The sequence below is a fragment of the Orcinus orca genome, chromosome 13 (genome assembly GCF_937001465.1).
Source record: "Orcinus orca chromosome 13, mOrcOrc1.1, whole genome shotgun sequence".
Classification (NCBI taxonomy): Eukaryota; Metazoa; Chordata; class Mammalia; order Artiodactyla; family Delphinidae; genus Orcinus; species Orcinus orca.
In genome coordinates, this window is record NC_064571.1 from 10,171,387 (window position 1) to 10,190,761 (window position 19,375).

At 41.9% G+C, this 19,375-nt stretch overlaps 1 protein-coding gene and 1 long non-coding RNA gene across 4 annotated transcripts in view; one reads left to right on the forward strand and one right to left on the reverse strand.

The window, feature by feature from the left end:
• Positions 1–9,943, reverse strand: part of BUB1 (BUB1 mitotic checkpoint serine/threonine kinase) — a 41,834-nt gene extending 31,891 nt beyond the window's left edge. Inside the window, exons 1-9 of one of the 3 annotated variants that reach the window (XM_049695698.1) lie at positions 9,813–9,875; positions 7,490–7,589; positions 6,647–6,706; positions 6,424–6,562; positions 5,404–5,600; positions 2,925–2,968; positions 2,175–2,275; positions 638–690; positions 361–545 (exon numbers count right to left, since the gene is read on the reverse strand). In XM_049695698.1, coding sequence (XP_049551655.1) covers positions 361–545; positions 638–690; positions 2,175–2,275; positions 2,925–2,968; positions 5,404–5,600; positions 6,424–6,562; positions 6,647–6,705 — 778 coding nt within the window. In that variant the 5' untranslated portion in view covers position 6,706; positions 7,490–7,589; positions 9,813–9,875. Of the gene's footprint in view, positions 1–360; positions 546–637; positions 691–2,174; positions 2,276–2,924; positions 2,969–5,403; positions 5,601–6,423; positions 6,563–6,646; positions 6,707–7,489; positions 7,590–8,905; positions 9,146–9,812 lie in introns of all 3 variants that reach the window. The other 2 variants (XM_049695699.1, XM_004277805.3) reach the window with 2 other exon arrangements.
• Positions 9,944–10,065: 122 nt separating this feature from the next.
• Positions 10,066–15,215, forward strand: LOC117195835 (uncharacterized). Its single transcript, XR_004475689.2, has 2 exons — positions 10,066–11,048; positions 15,053–15,215. It is a non-coding gene; the product is annotated as an uncharacterized LOC117195835 (long non-coding RNA).
• Positions 15,216–19,375: the final 4,160 nt, after the last annotated feature.

The following is a 19,375-nucleotide window of genomic DNA, read 5'->3' on the forward strand; positions in this document are numbered from 1 at the left end:
TGAGCCTGCGCGTCCGGAGCCTGTGCTCCCCAACGGGATAGGCCACAACGGTGAGAGGCCCGCATACCGCAAAAAAAAAAAAATCTACTTCACTAAAAGCTAAGGCAACACTGGTGTGGATATCTATCTCCTTTATTGCTGTTTCAACCCCGAGTTTTGAAAAGACACCAATTTAGCCTTTGGACAAATGTGGTTGCTACACTAGTATTAAAGATTTTTAGGCTCCTGACAGAATGAGCTAGAGACATTTTTCTGGCAGATTCTTTCAGTATAGTCAATTATCTGCTAAAATGTAATTACTCAGAGATGAGAATTATATTAAGTGACCTAAGATAGCTCAGACTGTAAGACTGCAAGTACCCCATTGTTCATGCTTTCTCCGTTGATTGTATTTCTGGGCTCTCAGCTCTTCAAAGGAAAACTCTGACTCTCCACGAATAAGCTTCTCCTTGCAATACATGACAACCTGCTGCACATCAGCTTTGGCTGCCACAGGTGGGTGTGCAGAATATCCTGATTTAGAAATCATGATCACCCTTTGTTCCCTAAAATGGGGAAAATACATTATTTACAACAGTGTACTGAAGCAGCTCTTGAAGGAAACTAAGTAATAGATGAATGCACTGATTGTACTTGCATATTCGACTCTTTATCACAAGCTGAAGATGTTACTCCAGAAAGCTCTGAACCCTAGAAAGACAGAAAAGAAACACAAGCACTCACTTACCTGGAAAGAATCTATCATCCAAATTACTTCACAAAACAATATGAAAACACTTGAGGGGGGGGTCTCATCGAGTAGATTTGTATATGTTCTTTCAAGTTACAATTAATATCTGAAGCCTAGGTTTGCATTATTACTTTTATGATAACTTTTGCAACTAGACTCCGATAAGAAAGCGATTTTAAAATATCTGCTTGGTAGTCAAGAAGGGCACTTACTTCCCTTTGATACATAGTCCAGGAGCTGAGCCACAGCACCTACGCGTAATGAGTTTAACATTCCAAATAGCTACATTAAAAAAAAAAAATCATTAAAATTTTCTTCTGGCACTGTTCTATGTTGAGGAGTCTCTAATGCTAGCATTCATTCACTAGACAAGTATTTACTGAACATCTCATACGTGTCATGTCCTGGGCTAGGTCCTGGGAAGTGACTGTAAACAAGACCCAACTCTGCTGCCTAGAAACTTACAGTCGGGACAACAGGAAGCAATGAGACTGGCAAACATGAGTAGGATGTAAATTGGGATCATCTTGAGTATCTGTCGAAGTTGGAAATTCATATTCTACATCAGGAATGTGCTACATTAATAAAACCTGCACATGTGTACTACGAACAGAGGCATTTCCATGGGATTTAGCTTAAAGGAGGTCCTTAGCAAACTTTGAAAGAGCAACAGTACTATGAAGAGGAAAGATGCTGGGAAGCAAGAAAAGAGCGTTTTCACATGCTAATAAGCCATCAGGGCAGAAGAGCCACCTCGCCCCACTGCAATGGCAGAGAAAGGTGAAGTTATTTATTGGTTGGTGGCAGAAATGGACAGACATCATCTGATGGCTTCTGTTGTTTCACTGAAATAGTATTTTTGCCAGTTCCTGAGGAAGGGGTTGGAGGTAGTCAGGTCCCAAGTTTGAGGAGAGTAAAAAGAAGTGTAAAATCATCATAATTTGGCATTAGAGAGTAAAATGGGAAACATAAGTGATATGTAAAACATAAAAAGTGAACTGGGAAATTGGAAGCATAATTGCCGGGGAGTAGTAAAGCCCTGGCTGAGGTTATAGTTCGAAGCCAGGAGTGTTTTAGGTGAGCTCAGGTGCCTCCACGTGGGTGTGACCCATGGTAGGGAATCCTGGGCCTGTGCAAGGGAGCCCCGCAGAACAAAGGAGGAGAGGCTGCTGGGAGGAGGCGAAGACAGGAGGTCGTGGAGCAGGGTTCCCTAGGTCAGACAATGCAGGAAGTTATGATCAGTGAGTTATTTTAAATTTAATATTTGAGGTGAGCTGTGGTGGATGATGACAGGCCCGGAAAGGTGCCACAGGCACAGGTGGCTGACATGGAGGTTAGAGTCTTGGGAGACAAGGTCAAAGAAATGAGATGCCCAAGGAAGGCAGCTGGATGACCGTTCCATACCCTTCCCAGTTCCCACACGAACTACAATCATTATTATTACCTGATTCTTAGAAATGCAGGCTGAGTTATTTCCTGGATTGGATTTTAATGTTACCAGTTGGTTTAAAATCTGAGCATTATTCAGAGGTTCTGAGGTTCTTGCTATGAGGGGAAAAAGATGAAATAAAAAGAAATGAGGGTAAAACCATATTAAATAAAATTATTACAAATACATTCCCTTGATCTTTCAATAAGTAGCATTAAAAAATAAACTCATTTACACTGTCTCAGAAAATGCAACTAAAATACTTTATAAATAAGAGAAATATGGTAGAGATAGCTTTCTAATCAATTCAAAATGCCCAAGAAAGTCCCTGAAAGACATGTAAACTCTAGTTATTTTAAACAATAGGATAGTCAATGCTTAATGCTAGAATGTAATCTATTATTTGATTCAATTCAGAACAGATTCACTTCAGAGTAGGTATTGTCCTCTATGTGGGGCAATTTTTATTTTTTAAAAATCCTAAAAATACAATGAAATCACCAAGCTTGTGTGTGTGTGTGTGTGTGTGTGTGTGTGTGTGTGTGTGTGTGTGTTGGAGGGGGGTTTCTTTTAAAGTGCTATGACAGAGCCCCTGCTCTGCTATTTATCAGGCATTATTATTATCATAGCACCGCCCCTGTTATCTAAGATAATATAATCAAGAAATAGTGGATGGATTTGTTTTTTAAGGAAAACAAAAAAAAAAAGTAGTGAAAATCAGACTAAATTACCAACGTCTTGGACATTTTAGAAAGCATTATTTACCTTGAGTTGGCAAATGGGTTTCGGTGAGGCGTGTCTGAAACAACCTAAAAGACAGCAATAAAGGCATCAGTATAGATTATAATTTACAGTTCAATATATATTATATTAAAGTGAAAACTAGGGACTTCCCTGGTGGTACAGTGGTTAAGAATCTGCGTACCAATGCAGGGGACATGGGTTCGAGCCCTGGTCCGGGAAGATCCCACATGCCATGGAGCAACTAAGCCCGTGCGCCACAACTACTAAGCCCACATGCCACAACTACCGAAGCTCGTGCACCTAGAGCCTGTGTTCCACAATAAGAGAAGCCACCGCAACGAAGAGTAGCCCCTGCTCGCCACAACTAGAGAAAGCCTGCGCACAGCAATGAAGACCCAAAGCAGCCAAAAATAAATAATTAATTAATTTTAAAAAAAAGTGAAAACTAAACATGGTAGACAGCTTACTATAAGCTAGTAAAGACTGAGGTTAAGAGAGAATGTAAAGCTGAATTTTAGAGTTGCTTCAAAATTAAAAAAAAAAAATTCTGGGATTGTCTTCATACCCAATACACTTAATATTAGAAAAATTCCTCTTTTTGCCTCGTTTATATTAGTATTTCTTAAATTCATATAACAAACATACCCTCCTTCTGAGGGTATCAAGTATGTACATGTTACAACATGGGGTGTTTGAACTCTCTATTTTAGGCATTCTCTACATCTGGAACATATGAAAAGTATAATGGTTTGAAGAAAGATGTTAAAGTACAAAACTATTTTAAAAAGCAGATATATTACTGTTCATGCTGTGAGGACTTCTTAAACATGTCATTTCATGCATCTTTGCATGTTAATCAACCTATCAAGTAATATGCAACCTCCAAGCTTGACATTTTTGGATGATATGAGGAGGGGTGCATAGTATGAAGAGACTGAGAGATGTACAACCAAATGCAGACAAATGCCAATGTTGTTTGACTCAATTCAAACAAACCAATGGTTTAAAAAAAAGGCAAAAAACAAAAACATTTTACATAATGAAGAATAGGGGAAAATTAGATGATATTAAGGAATTACTATTCATTTTGTTAGGTATGAAAATGATGTAAGGTTCTGTAAGAAATCACCTTTTTGAGATGTTTATGGAAGTGTTTAGGGTAAAATATTTTGCTGTTTTGGATCTGCTTTAAATCCTTCAGCACAGGGACTTCCCTGGTGGCGCAGTGGTTAGCAGGTGATGCAGGTTCGAGCCCTGGTCCGGGAAGATTCCACATGCCACGGAGCAACTAAGCCCATGCGCCACAACTACTGAGCCTGCACTCTAGAGCCTGTGTGCCTAGAGCCTGTGTTCCGCAACAAGAGAAGCCACTGCAATGAGAAGCCTGCACACAGCAACAAATAGAAAGCCGGCGTGCAGCAACAAAGACCCAACGCAGCCAAAAGTATATAAATAAATTAATTAAAAAAAAATCCTTCAGCACAGCGTGATCAAATATTAATAATAATTAAAACCAAGTGATAAGTAAATGCAGGTTCATTATATTAACTTTTCTTTTTTTAACGCATACTTGAAAATTCTCATAATAAAGTTTAAAAAGAGCATGCGCACTGGAGCAAAGTTGAAAACAATGAGTGTATTAAGAGCCAGCAAGGGGTGCAGAGAGACAAGCTGTCTCTATGCTGCTAGACAGAGACAGCAGAAACCTGTACCACCTTTTGAGAAGGGAATTTGGTTACTTGTACCACAAGCCTGAACACTCTTCATACACCCTTTGACTCCACAGTTTCAATTCTGAGAATCTATCAGAAGGAACTAGATAATAATAGGAAATACATTAGGAAATACTTTTATGATGAAGAAAAAAGACCTTGACACAGGGCTGCATATGTACATAAAAAACGCTTGCAATCCTATTACAAGCGGAGAAAAAAATGCGAATTAAAATTGATGGGTTTCTTCTGCTTCTTTAGTTTTCTGTATTAGGGTATATATAAATAACACCCTAAATGAGGTGTATTTAATCACTGAAAAAGTCAAAAATTGTGAAAAACAAAGTTATTCATTAAAATATTCATTATGTTGTTATTTATAAAAATCAAAATGTTGGAAACAACTTTAATGTTCCATTGGAGAACAATTAAATTATGACACAGCTCTGTGACAGACTTCACAACCACTTTATAAGTAGTATAAAAGTGCATAATTTCTTAAGAGCAGTATAAGGCTCAGTACATACAATCAGACATACAGTATGGTCTACCGTAAAAATACACAGACACTAAGGCACACACATAGGCATCGGAAAAGATATTGGAAGGAAGTGCACAAAAATGTTAACAGTAATATTTCTGGGCAGCTTTTCTACTATTCTATACATCCACATTTTCCCCAATGAGAAGGATTTCCCTGTACAAACAGATAACAATAAAAATCTTTTAAGAGCAAACATTGCATTTCAAGGTAGGAGACACTGCGTGGAGTTTTATTTTCAAACTACCTGTACTGTTGCTGCAGCAGCTCTCTAGGTTCGGCCTCATTCTGAATTCCTCTCCGAAAAACGGCACTGGCGTGCTGCCGCTCCCCCTGGCCTTCCAGATGCCCAGCCCAGGCTACGTACAGAGGAGCTGACAGGGTCCCAATCCCATGGTTGTACAGAAACTCAAAAAACTGAGGAAGGTCACTGTTGTACTCAGCCTGCAGAAATCCAAAGCAGACAGACATGAGAACGAAGGCACTGCCAGTCTCAGTGTGGCCGAGGCCAGCCAGCCCTCAGCGTTCGTCTTCCTGGAGGCTTCAGGATGTACTGTGCAGGGGAAGGCCTGTGTGGTCCTCTGATGGCAAGCCTCAAAGTTAAGCTCGTTCCTTTCCTTGACATTCAATGTCCCCAGACAACCCACATTATTTCCCAAGACAGCAGGTTCTGTAACGTAGTACATAAAGTTATACTTGCTCAAGCTCCACAGGCTTCCTCTAATCCTCATATTTGGAAACTTAGTGAACAAATCCTTGTTTACTTTATCTATTCCATTCATGATTTTATTACTAGAAATCACGCCCCCAAGCCTTTATTTCAAGATTGAAGAGACCCAGCCTAACCTGAGGCGGCCTTCTCCTTTTAGTACTAAATTTCATTTCTGAGAGTTAATATTTTCTTAATTATTCACAATGAATTTAATTTACTCCCAGGAACCCACTGGGAGTACCTGCTTATCTCCCCTTCCCCAAGCATGCTTCTCATCCAATGAACCTTCTTTTAATCTAATGGTTTCTACCTCGTGTTGTCACATTTCAGACTTGATACACAGAGAAGAAGGATTTTAAAATTAAATCACTGATTCCACAGTACAGAAGCCAAAAGGTTGTAAAATACGTGTCTCTGGCCATACAACTTAAAAAAAAATTATGAAACATAAGGTATCAGAATAAAAGACAGTCTAAAATGATCTTCAAATCTGGGGTAAAAAACAAAAGGACAACATGACTAGAGATGTGATTATACATCTGAAAGTATACTTACAAATTTTAAACAATAATTTATGAACCTTGGGTCATTGTGGTATCTCTTCTTATCTAAAAATTCCTTCATTAGATGCTCTAATAAAGTTGTCATATATTCTTTATTCTCAGGAAAATTCTCTTCTACCCATCGTATGTAACTAGAACAAATACGGATAACATTAATTTTTCAGGGCAGCACATATAGTTTGTTTACAGAAAAAATAAATAAACGAAATGCTAACCTTTCCCATTCACCAAGTGGGTCATCGCCCTTGTAGCTCTGCATATGGGCTTCAAACATTCTAGAGCAGAGAAAAATATGTACATGTACATGGGATTATTAGGAATACTTCCTAAAAGATATATTTTATATTTATCACTATACACCTTAAAATAGAAATCTTAAATATCAATTCAAATGCTATAATAAAAATGAAAACAGCATTCCCTCAGAAGTCAGAACACTCAGAAGCAGTCAGTGTTTCTTCAGAAGAAAGTAAGACGCAAGGCCCCTGAGGTAGCCCTATAGAGAAGCAGCTAAAAGGAAGGTCCCCAGGTCTATCCCCAGGAGTCTCCTTCTCCTCTCACTGATGCCCGATGTCACTACCACCACCACGAGGGGCAGCACCCAGAAGTTTGCTGCTCCTTCTCCTAATGTTGGGACCCAGGCATGGCACTGCCTCAGACCCTTCCCCTTGCTGCTCAGGAGCTTGGCTGGAAGACTTGAAGAGGGCTTGGGAAGGGTGCGCGGCAGCCCAGGGTCCCACCGATCAGGGCTTCCAGATCCAGTTTGCTTTCTGGGCCTCAGTGGAACACAACGTCCCTAAGAAGAACACACAATGGCAATGCTCAGAAGTCAGTGGCTATGGCTCCCTGAGAACTCTGCTTGGCCCGACCTCCGTGTACCCAACCACAGCTTAAAAAAAAACAACCAAGCACAGCAAAGTTCTCCAGGGGCCCCGAGGTGCTAGTGCGGTAAACAAACAAACAAACCCAAACTGTAAAGTATTGTCAGGTGACATTAAGCACATAGGAAAAAAACCCTCAAAAGATGGGAGAAGGGGTAAGAATGTGACGGGACTTACTGTTTTTAGGTAGAGTGGTCAGGGAAAGAAAGCCTGCCTCTCTGAGGGGGTGACATTTGATCGGTGCCAGGGATCCAAGCAGCTATGTAAGTACGCGGAGCTAGGAGAAGGGTGGGGATGACAAGATCTAATTTGCATTTTAAAATGTGCATCTGTCTCTCCAAGTGAAGAAGCGGGTGGGGGATGAGAATAGAAGCCGGAAACCAGTTAGGAAGCTACTGCAGAGCCCCAGTGACAGGGTGGACCATGGTGGGAACAGTGTGGAATGTGGGTGTTTTGGAGAAAGAAACAATGAGACTTGCTGATGGGATTGCACACTGGGTAAGAGACAGTCAAGCTAAGGAACACTCTAGGTTTCTATCAGAGACGCTACATGACATTTGTTACATGACTTTTTTCGGGGGGTAGGGAAAAAAGGGTTGAAAGTAATACTTTCTTCTAGCTCTTGTACCTCAAGATACAGATAAAATCAATGTTTCTTATGACTCAAAATCCATAAGCCACAAAAGAAAAGCTAGATGAAGTCAACTATATATAAATTAAAAGCTTCTATATGTCAAATAAAACAAAACACGAAGCAGAGTCAAAAGAGAAATGATAAACTGGGATAACCAAACAGAGCTTCTAGAAGTTGGAGGGAAAAAACCAAACCCAACCCAATTTAAGAAATGAACAAAAGGTATTCCACAGAAAAATACTCAACCTCTCTCATAAGAGAAATTCACCTCATTGAGATACAACTTCTCACCCACCAGATTGCAACAATGTGGCAAGTGTAGAGGGGAAGCAAAGGAAACAGGCACTCTTTACAATTTGCTTGCAGGTGGGAGTATACACAGTCCCTGCCACCGCAATTGGTAATAAAATCTACCAAAATTCCACATGGATTTACTTTTGATCTAGCAAACCCACTTCTGGGAATCTAGAGGACAGATATATGCAAAATGTCACGTGTACAAGATTTTTCACTGCGGCACTATTTGTAATAGCAAAATATTGTCCACAACCCAAGTCTCCATCAACGGGGGACTTTTTAGATCAACTGTGGTACATGAAATATCATGTAGTTGTAAAAAAGGAGAAAAGAATCTATGGATTGATAGAGTGAAATCTCCAAGGATAGTGTTAAGCAAAAAAAGCAGTGTGTACACTCTGTTACATTTTACATGCAATAAAGGCAGGAATTGTACACACGTGTACATATATGTATATAGACATGTTCATATGTTATTATAATATAAATATTTATATTTGCAAAATAAATATAAAAATAAACTAGAAACATGGTTACATATGAGGGAGTGGGAGAGCAGTCAAGTATAGAGCGCAGTGAACAGTTTTCTAAATCTTTTTTTAACCATGTAAATGTAGTACTTATTTTTAAAAGCTAAAAAGTCAAAATAAGGTCGGAAATACCTGATTTCTTTTTTAAAATGGGGGAAAACGAGCCTCTAATATCGAAATCCTTTGCAGGCTGGGCTAAAGAAAAAGTCTTAAGGCAAACAAATTTTTGTTTTGACAGCACTTAACCACCTGAGTCTTCGGATCCCCAGAGAGTTAAGATTACCTTGGTGCTGATAAAACTAACCAGTTTTACTTCCTGTCGCATATGGTTTAAGTGTTTTAAATGCTTTTGAAACAGTCTGGATAAATCACCTAAGTCATACAAATAAAAAGCAAAGGCGTAGGAATTTTAAAAATTGTTAGCAGGTTGACATAAATGATGATAAACATAAGGGAACATTTTTCCCCTTAAAGTGCACGTTATTCAAAGACTTTTAAAAACTGTGGGATTAGGGGTTAAAGCAATTTTAAGTTCTCTCTCTTTCGCAGAATTTTAAAATGAGTGGTTTTGAAAGTTTCTCATGAAACCTAAAGGTAAGTTTTAGTTTTTTGTTGGGTTAGACGTTTTACTTCCACAGCGGCAATCTGCCCAGAGCGGATTCCTTACAAAGAATCAAGGAGCGCTGAGGGCCTCAGGAACCGTCCAAATCCCCCCAAACTGCCACTCCGGCTGCAGCTCAGCCGCAGGGCCCGGGTCTCGGTAGAGAGTCCCGGCTACACGGTGCGCGGTCCTTTCCACGGCTCCCTAGTGGCCCACAGCCCAGCTGGGATGGGGTAGGGGTGGGTGGCGGGACGGTGGGAGGGGACAAACTCCGGAGCCAAGGAAAGGGGTTGGGAAGGGCAAAGGGAGGCAGGTCTGGGGTGGGGCGGGCCGGGGACCTGCAGACCACTAGGCCCGAACCCAGGTACCCAAGCCCCCTGGCTGCCGGCAGCTGGGGATCACGCCCCCGCCCCTCCCCTCCCACAGACCCACACTTACTGAAAAACATTTTCCGGGTTATCCATGGCTAGAGGACGCGAGCCAGCAGCAGCCCCACCTGCGCCGCCAGCGAGGAGCCGCCGCCGATTCGAATCTCCCGCGCAGCCGCAGTCGCCACGCCGAGCGTTTGCAAGGCGCCTGACCATTGGCCTCAGCTGCAGATGGGCTGGCCAATCGCCGGGGCCGTTGCCAGGAGACCAAGCCCCGCCTCCATCCCGCGCGCCGGCCTCTCCTTTCACTTCCCGCAGCCATGTTGAACCGAAAGCTCGCGGAGTCTTGAGCGGGGGCTGGGATTCCGGGTACGGCGTGGTGAGGGCGCCCTAGGTTGGCTCAGGAGTAGGGAATGGGTTTTTTTTCCTTAGCTGTCCAAGCTGCAACTGGCTTACATGGTTTCACGGTTAAAGCATCATCCCAGGGAAGGTATCGTAGGAGAAAAAAAACTAACTTGAGGTTCCTGAGGTGGAAAAAATTGTGCCTCGGCCTTTGGGTCCGGAGAGTCGTGCCTCTTCCATCCTTTACTTAAATAACTAAACCAGAATTGTTATGTCTGGTTTATGGAAAAAAGAAAATTAATCCCGTTTGTAGAGTCGAGACTTGTTTGAGGTCGCAGAGTCCTGGGGGAAATGCCTGTCTCTGGCTTAAGAGGTAGGCAGGTGGGGTGAAAACGGAACCGCGCCGAGTGGCACACTTCCCGGTTTCCCGCAGTTTTCTGTTCCGCGTCCTTGCTGTAAGGAAAGAACCTAGATGCTGAAGCCCGTGAAATTTTGGTTCCAGACCCTAGAATGCTGTGGCAGAGAGCTAGGGAGTGAGTCATCAAAAGCCCAGGGAAGAGCCTAAGAGGGTTTTAGCTTAGTGCCTATAACGTGAGGGCACGTCGGTAGGCACTTCAGGGTTAGTTATGTAAATTATATTGATACATGGCAAATGAAAGCGATGGGTTGGTACCCTTGGAGACCTCCAGGCTTGATTTAACTGATCTGAAAGGCTGTGTGGACAGAGTAAATGAGGGCTCGAGGGACTGGGAGTTGTTCCTGCAGCCAACTGGTAATTAAAGAACGGAAGTTTGGATAGAGTATAGAATGGCAGCCGGAAAGTTTTCATCATCTTCCTCGGAACTAGAAGCTCTGGAGACCGAGGACTTACGGATTCGAAAACCAAAAATGAAGAGACCTCTTTGTCACGGAGTCCAGATGTCTAAGAAGACATATGTAATACGCTGATGCTTCCTACCTGAGAGTGAGTTGGAAAACAGTCAGCCTAACCTTCTCTGCCCCTTGGTCTTTTAGTAACTTCCCATTCTACTTCTCAAGGTTCTTTCAAGAGCCACTTGACAATGCAAGTAAAATATAAAGAGCTATTCATGTGATTACCTTCCTTTTAGAGAAGCTGTGTGGATATTTTGCTCCCTTAGGGCCCTTAAGTTAAATACCTTCTAAAAAAAAATTAGCTGCTTTTGGAAATCCTGATGCTCTCTGAGTCCAGAATTTCTTTCAGGGCATCGATTAATTAATTTGAATCTACACAAGTATCCAGTTTGTGGGGTTGTTAACTCAGAGGGTGCTCACTCTGGGGTCTTTAGGCAAGCTTAGGTTCTGCTAACCATTGTAGGAATTAACACATTTTTAGGTCTTCAGCTTGTCTGATAGCACCTCAATCAGTCAACAATCAGGAAACGTTGATTGGGCATCCACTGCTATTGGATTTATACCTAATTACAACCTTATCTTACTGAAACAGATCCTGTCCTTAAGAAACTAGTGGTATTATCTGGGAGATGGAGATACAGACATAGAAAATATTAATTGCTAAATTAATGTGTATTAAGTGCTAAATTAATACAAATGATTTAGCTAGGGGAGTCCATAGGAGGGAGGGGACGTGGGGCCTGTCTGCTGTCTGTCAGAGAAAGCTTCATGGGGCAAGGGGGGCTTAACTTTTGACTTGGGCCTTAACAGGGGGTGCAGGGGGTGCTGGTGGATCTGGATTGGGGAGAGCCTGGGGAGGACATTCCTGATGTAAATCAGGGTTACTGAAGAAACTCACCCTTGAGGACTCCTGCTAATGAGCAGTGGAGATTCTTTTTGAAAGACTGGTTTAATAGTTTGATGTCTAATCTTAAATGTTAGATTAAGGAGTTTGCACTTGATCTTGATAGTAAACTGGGCCTTTTGGGAACAAATAGCACTGTGGTTATAGGACCTTACGGTAATTATACTTACCTCTACCCTGTTTTCCAGAAGCTGCAGAGATTGTCTGCCCTCCTTCCTTTCTACTGCTAGGAGCTTCTTTCCCACCAGGCTTGTTTGTAGAGTAGGGTAAAGTATTGTGGATGCCTCTTCCACACTGCCCCTTGAAAAGGTCACAATGATCCCCTATAAAGCCCTGATGCCAATCACTGTGGGTATATCTAGGAGTAACAGAAGTAAGTACTAGGGTTGTCAGCAGTTATTAGAATCTGATGTGTTTCTAGGAATAATTTCCTGGCTTACTCAATGCCTTCCCTTTGTCCTTAATTATGGACGCCCCTCTCTGCCATTATTCTTATTCTGAGGGGCAATTACAATGACCCTCCCACACAATGGGTTCTTCAGTAATGTCCCTATTAGGTTAATGGACCCTGTTCCCAATAAATCGGGATTTACTGGGGACAGGGGAAGGGAGGGGTGGGTAGCAGAGGCAGAGAACAGTAATTTGCAGGCTTTAAACTGGTATTGGAGGCAGAGGGAATGGAAGAAGGTAAAGTAGGGAATCAGATCTCAAGGAGGGAGAGTTCTCAGAACACAGTGATGTCTTCAGTATGTAAGGAAAAGAAAAGAAAGATGATTTCGTGGCCTAGAAGAATTGACAGAAACAGCCATTGAAGCTGGCAAGGCTGATGCTTGTTTTCAGATGAGTTGAGTTGGAGAGGTCACCAGGCGTTGGACCTTCCTCCTGGGCGCCGTGGAAGGAAGGGAGAGACAGGCCGGGTTGAAAGGCTTCCGGAGCTTCTTACTGAGGGAAGTTTCATGTGCTGTTTCCTAAGCCTAGAATGATTGTTTTCTTCTAAGAGCTTCACATTACCTCTACATGTCAGGAATAAAGGAAGAACTTGCAAATAGTTTGATGAAGAAATAGTTTGATACTTTGATGAAGCAAATCTATAAACCCCCCAATGCTGGCAGTTTACATAAATCAAGAAGCGTAAAATACCCAAAGGCTCGCAAATATGTTGCCCATTAAAAAAAAAAAATCACTAATTGGAAGCTTGTGCCACCGACAGCATTTCACATTTCATCTGCTGTGACTCTTACCTTCTTTAATCTTCTCCCTCTACCCTTTTTTCTCAGATTTGTGTTGAGAGTGTAGTGATTGCCATGGAATATCTGAAAATCTGTTAAATAATAATCCTTGCTTCAGTGATCTAGCCCTCCCTTCAATTTTTGGCATTGCTGTTGCCTTAGTGAATCTGTTATCTTATCTTCCCAAACCCACCCCAGAACGTGAGGGGGGAGGCTTGTTTTGATCTGGGTGGGAGTAAATGGTCCACCTGTGTCTAAGTTTGCCTTTCCTGCTTCTGAGGCAGAAATGTGCAGTTACAAGTCTCTCTTGCTTTAAAACTCTGATTTACTTTACCTGCTTGCTAATTTCAATATTAAATGTCCATTTCTGTCAGATGACTAATAGATTCTCTAAGTTATAGGAAGGCCAGTGAGTAAAGTATTTTTATTCATATTTGGGCTTTCAGTGACTTGTTATTCCAGCATCATAATTTCCGGACTTATTGGAGAAGGAAAACCAGGCCACGTCAGGGGACATGAGCTCCAACCTTGACTTTCCCAAGAAGCAGATAATGGGCAAATGACTTAAACTCTTAATCTGGGTGTCAGTTTCCTGATCTGTAAAATGAAAAAAGAAATTTGCCTCCTTGTCTTCATAATGTTTCTCTGAATTCCACTCTCCTGTAGCCTCAGAAGGTTCTCCACTCAATTTCTTGGGTTGTCACATGATATCAAAGTTAGAGCTCTGCTTAGAAAAGTGATTATTTTTCTCTAGGTACTGCCTGTTTGACAGATGCAAACAATCACAGATACACATATATCTTCCTTCCACTGGGAAATTTAAAAGAATTTAGAATAGCAATATTAGATATGTTGCTGAAACATCATATAAGATTAGAGATTTATGGGCTTCCCTGGTGGCGCAGTGGTTGAGAGTCCGCCTGCCAATGCAGGAGACACGGGTTCGTGCTCCGGTACGGGAAGATCCCACATGTCGCAGAGTGGCTGGGCCTGTGAGCCATGGCCGCTGAGCCTGCGCATCTGGAGCCTGTGCTCTGCAACGGGAGAGGCTACAACAGTGAGAGGCCCGCGTACCGCAAAAAAAAAAAAAAAAAAAGATTAGGGATTTATAATTAAAATAGTTACAGAAAGCTGACAAGTGATTTAAGGGGTTATAAAGTACTGACATTAAGAATAAAGTTGATATGAAGAAAGGAAAAAATAAAGCCCATCTGAAATGTTTTTCATCTGAGAGTGATTGGTGACTTCAGAAGATGCCTGTGTGGTCAAAACCCAGAATATACTCTTGTATCATTGCAGCCTAGGAGAAAGAATGGGAATCCCAGCTTCCCGCCCCCATCAGCCTCCCCAAGAATCTTTAATAGAATGTTCAGTCCTATGTACTAGGCTGGTATTTGTTTAAAGGACCTAAGTGATACCCAGATGTTATTTACATTTTGAGCCTGGTTCTAGAGACCAGAGACGCTGTTCCTTTCTCTATCCTATTCTTCCCTTATTAGAGGCCTCTGAGGTCTTCATAAGCTTTGTCTTGCATCCTGATAAATGACTGCTCGTATTCTCTCCAAACTGGCCTACCTTAGCTCTGTGCATCTCTTCGGAATTCATCCCTCTTGTCAGCTACAGAGTTCTTTCTTCAGCTTCTGTACGCGAACGTTGGTTGTATCTTTCCATTGCTGTGTAAGTTGTGCTGTCTTGGATTCTGGGGCAAGTCGTTCTCCTAAGACTTAGGAAACCAGATACAGCAAACTTTAGTCTTGGAATCAAAAGCATACATGAAACATATTCCTTCCCTTCATCAAAGGCACTTTCCTAAATTTGTAGGACTCACTCCCCTTGATTTAGGCTTCTCCATCCCTAACTGAGTGGGATGACTTCTGTGATCAATGTCAGGGACTTAGGGCTGTTCTCCAGTTTCCCTCTGTCCCCCAGCATCTAAGATAGAGCTTGTCTTCCTTTTCACAGCTTCTGTCACCCATTCCATCTCTCATGACTTACAAAATAAGATGGATGAGAACAGTCACTTCAGATCCCACCATTTTTCCTTTGGATCCCTGAGAAATGGAGGCTTTTGTTTATTTTAAAGTTTACCCGAATGGATATGTTAAAAAACATTTTGTAGAGTTCAGAGATGTTGCCTGATCTGTATTTTCTGCCTTTTCCTTTACATGCTCTCATAAGTCTTTTCTTTCCTTTTTGCTGACTGATGGGGAATCAAACCTCATTCGTTTCCTCCACAAAAGAATCTTTTCATCTCTCTTTTTTTAAAATTTTTTTTCTGAATTTAATTTATTTTATTTTTGGCTGCACCACGTGGCTTGCAGGATCTTAGTTCCCTGACCAGGGATCGAACCTGTGCTCCCTGGAGAGGAAGCGTGGAGTCCTAACCCCTGGACTGCCAGGGAATTTCTTCCATCTCACTTTCAATAGAGAGATGACCTGTTAGGATGGACAACTATTAGATCATATAACAGGCCCCAGAACCAAAAGATTCTTAGACCAGACATATTGTTTTCTTATTTGAGAATTTATTTCAGAAGTGCTTACAGGGACTTCCCTGGTGGCACAGTGGTTAAGAATCCACCTGCCAATGCAGGGGACACGGGTTCAAGCCCTGGTCCAGGAAGATCCCACATGCCGCAGAGCAACTAAGCCCGTGTGCCACAACTACTGAGCCTGTGCTCTAGAGCCTGCGAGCCACAACTACTGAAACGCATGCACCTAGAGCCTGTGCTCTGCAACAAGAGAAGCCACTGCAATGAGACGCCCGCGCACTGCAACAAAGAGTAACCCCTGCTCGCCACAATTAGAGAAGGTCTGTGCGCAGCAATGAAGACCCAATGCAGCCGAAAATAAATTAATAAATTAATTAAAAAAAAAAAGTGCTTACAATGGTTAACTCACATTTAGTTCTAAGTATAATAAATCACCCTTACTGTAAAAAATGAATAGTTGGAAAGTTTTATATTGGAAAAAATGAATAGTTGGAAAGTTTTACATTGAAAAATAGAATGTTGGGCAAAACTGCCGTGTATTTGAAAAGATGTCTTCATTTCAAGGATTGGAGTGAAGGGGACTTGAATTGCCTTGTAGGAATTAGGGTTATGAGTAGAGTAGGTATAGCCTACAGAAAAGTTTTGTTGCTAAAATACCACCCTGAGTTTAATTAGAGGAAAGTAGTTATGGCTTCTTGGGGAAAATCACTGCTCAAAAAAGTGTCAGGCTTTTAGGAAAAACTACACCATCATCAGGCCCTGGCCAGCTTTATCTTAAAGGTAGCAGTTTGGCCATATAGGCAGTGACAGCTGACCACACCTCTCTTGCGTGATGATGGACCAACCCTTCTGGTTCTCATAGAAGGTGTTTTGTTTCCATCTCAACTGGGTGTGCTGCAGTTCAACTTTGACACTAGCCACCTGGGAGTTAGTCAGAATCCACAGGTTTAAGGGCACGGTCCCCAACAAGATCATCCTTAGTTCAGACACCAGCCACAAGTTCCAGGGGTTCCCAGCTAGCCACACTTCCGATCCACTGGCTACAATTTCAGGGGTTCCCACAATCCCGTCCAGGTTTGACAATTTACTGTAATGACTCACAGAACTCAGGAAAGTGCTATGTGGATGATTACAACTTTATTATAAAGGATACGCGTAGGGCAAGGTCTGGGACTGTCCTCAATGTGGGCCCTCTCTCCGTGGAGTCAGGGTGTGTTATTTCCCTGGCACGTCAGTGTGTTCATCAGTCAGGAATCTCCACTGAGCTTCAGTGTCCAGAGTTTTTTACTGGCATTTCATTATGTAAAAATGACTGATTAAATCATTGAGCACGTGAGTGAACTCAGTCTCCGACCCTCCCTTCCCTTTCTTGATGTCAGGAGGTCTGACTGACGTTAGGACTCAAAGCCCCAACCTTTCTGCTGACCAGTCCCCATCCTGAGGCTATATAGGGACCCACCAGGTGTCATCTCATTAGTATAACAAAGACACTTGATCACTTAAGAAATTCCCAGTGTTTTTGAAGCTCTGTGCCAGGAACCCTGGTCAAAGACCAGACAGATTTCTTGTTCTTATACCATGGAGGTGATCTGCATCTCTGAGCATAAGCTCGAAATTTCATTAGCATTAATGCCTCTCTACCTTATAACATTATCTATGCTTTCAGGACAGAAGTCCTTTCCTCTTGTCAAGTTGCTAAGTCTTTAGTATTCTTGCTCAGATTGGATTGCTTCTGTCCCTTCAAAGAGCTGGACACTTCCCAATCTAGAGAAAAGAGCTAAAATCAAGTTTCAAACTTGTTTATTTAAAAACATCAACTTCCGGGATAGTCCTGACCAATGTCTGTGTAGCTGAGCACTAATATAATTCTTGTCTGTGTACCAAAGTCTGAATGAGGTCCTTTTGTTTGTCTTTTAGGAAACAAAGGAGTGATGTGAGGGTACCATGAGTTACCTGGAGCCTAGTTTACCAGATGCTTAGTCTAGGCATATATATGGTGTTTAAAAAAAAAAAAAAGACAATTGAGGTGATACAAACAAACTTCATTTAATACTTCATGAAGCAGGTGGTCTCTGTTCTCAAGAGTCTAGAGAATTGTGAAGCAGGGGAGGAAGTGGCAAATTTTTGTAGAAAATGAACAAGGTAGAGAAAAATAAAAAATGAACAAAAGACAAGGAAAACATTCGAGTTACTTGGTGATCAGGGATTAGTCTCATGGATGGTGTAACTTCTGGGCAGATGGAATCCTTACAAGAACATGAAACTTTAAATATTAGGTTTTGGCTTGCTGATGTGATTGTGAATCAATATTAATTGGTTTGCTGAGGAAAGATCATTGTTAGGTTAAATAAAGATTTCAACAATAGTTAATTATCATATATATTACATGGGCATGCTTCATGTGTAGATGATTTCTTTTCCCCAGGGAATGACAAAAATTTCTAACTAACCCTAGGCAACTAGAGGCGCAGTGGTGATGGCCTTCCACTCAGCAACGTTGGTTCTCTTTTCATTTATTTATGTCTTTAATTTCTTTCAACCATGTTTTGTAGTTTTCAGTGTACAAGTCTTGCACCACCTTGATTAAATTTATTCCTAAGTGTTTTATTATTTTTGATGCTATTGTAAATGAAAAATAGTTTCTTAATTTCATTGCTTCTTTTTTAAAAAAATTATTTATTTCATTTATTTATTTTTGGCTGCGTTGGGTCTTCATTGCTGTGTGCGGGCTTTCTCTAGTTGTGGCGAGCGGGGGCTACTCTTCGTTGCAGTGCCTGCGCTTCTCATTGTGGTGGCTTCTCTTGCTGCGGAGCACAGGCTCTAGGTGTGTGGGCTTCAGTACTTGTGGCACATAGGTTCAGTAGTGTGGCTCTCAGGCTCTAGAACGCAGGTTTAGTAGTGGTGGCAGAAAGGCTTAGTTGCTCTGCAGCATGTGGGATCTTCCCGGACCAGAGCTCAAACCCATGTCCCCTGCATTAGCAGGTGGATGCTTAACCACTGCTCCACCAGGGAAGCCCTTAATTTCATTTCTTGATTGGTTATTGCTACTGTGTAGAAATACCACTGCTTTTTGTATATTGATCTTGTATCTTGCAAATTTGCTAAATTATTTTATCAGTTCTTGTGGTTTTGTGGTGGATTCTTTTATATTTCCCATACGTAAAATAATGTCTTCAAAAGTGCAGACTGCAAAAAGTGATAGTTTTACTTTTCTCTTTCCAATTTGGATGCCTTTTATTTCTTTTTATTGTTTAATTGCTCTGGCTAGAACGGCGATGTCCATTGGTTGAGTGAGTGCCATGCACTAGGCACTGTGCCAAACCCTGTTATGTGACACAGTGACATTTGCTATTTGCCCCTCTAGTTTCCATTCTCTATATTCTGGCAATAATCTTCAAGTACTTCAGCAGAGAGAGCGACCCCTCTCCAATTCTCAGTCCCTAAGGTCTAGCACACACACACACACACACACACACACACACACACACACACACACACACCCTCTGCTTCTTACCACAGGGAAGCACACTCCACCTGTCCCCTGCCCCCTCCCAGAGGAGATGACTGTGTCAGGTTTGTATAACAGGGTGTGAAAATTGGTCTCTAATTGTGGCAAGTGAGGGAGAAAGGTGAGCTCAGGAAGCCCAAGCCCAGTCAGGACAGGCTGCAGCTGAGTGCCTGTGTGTCTCATTGATCATATGTGTGTATGTGTGTGCTGTCCTAGTGTGTGCATGCCATATTTGACAGTTTGGACTTATGTGTTGGGAGGTGTTAGGTGGGAGGAATAAGGTCT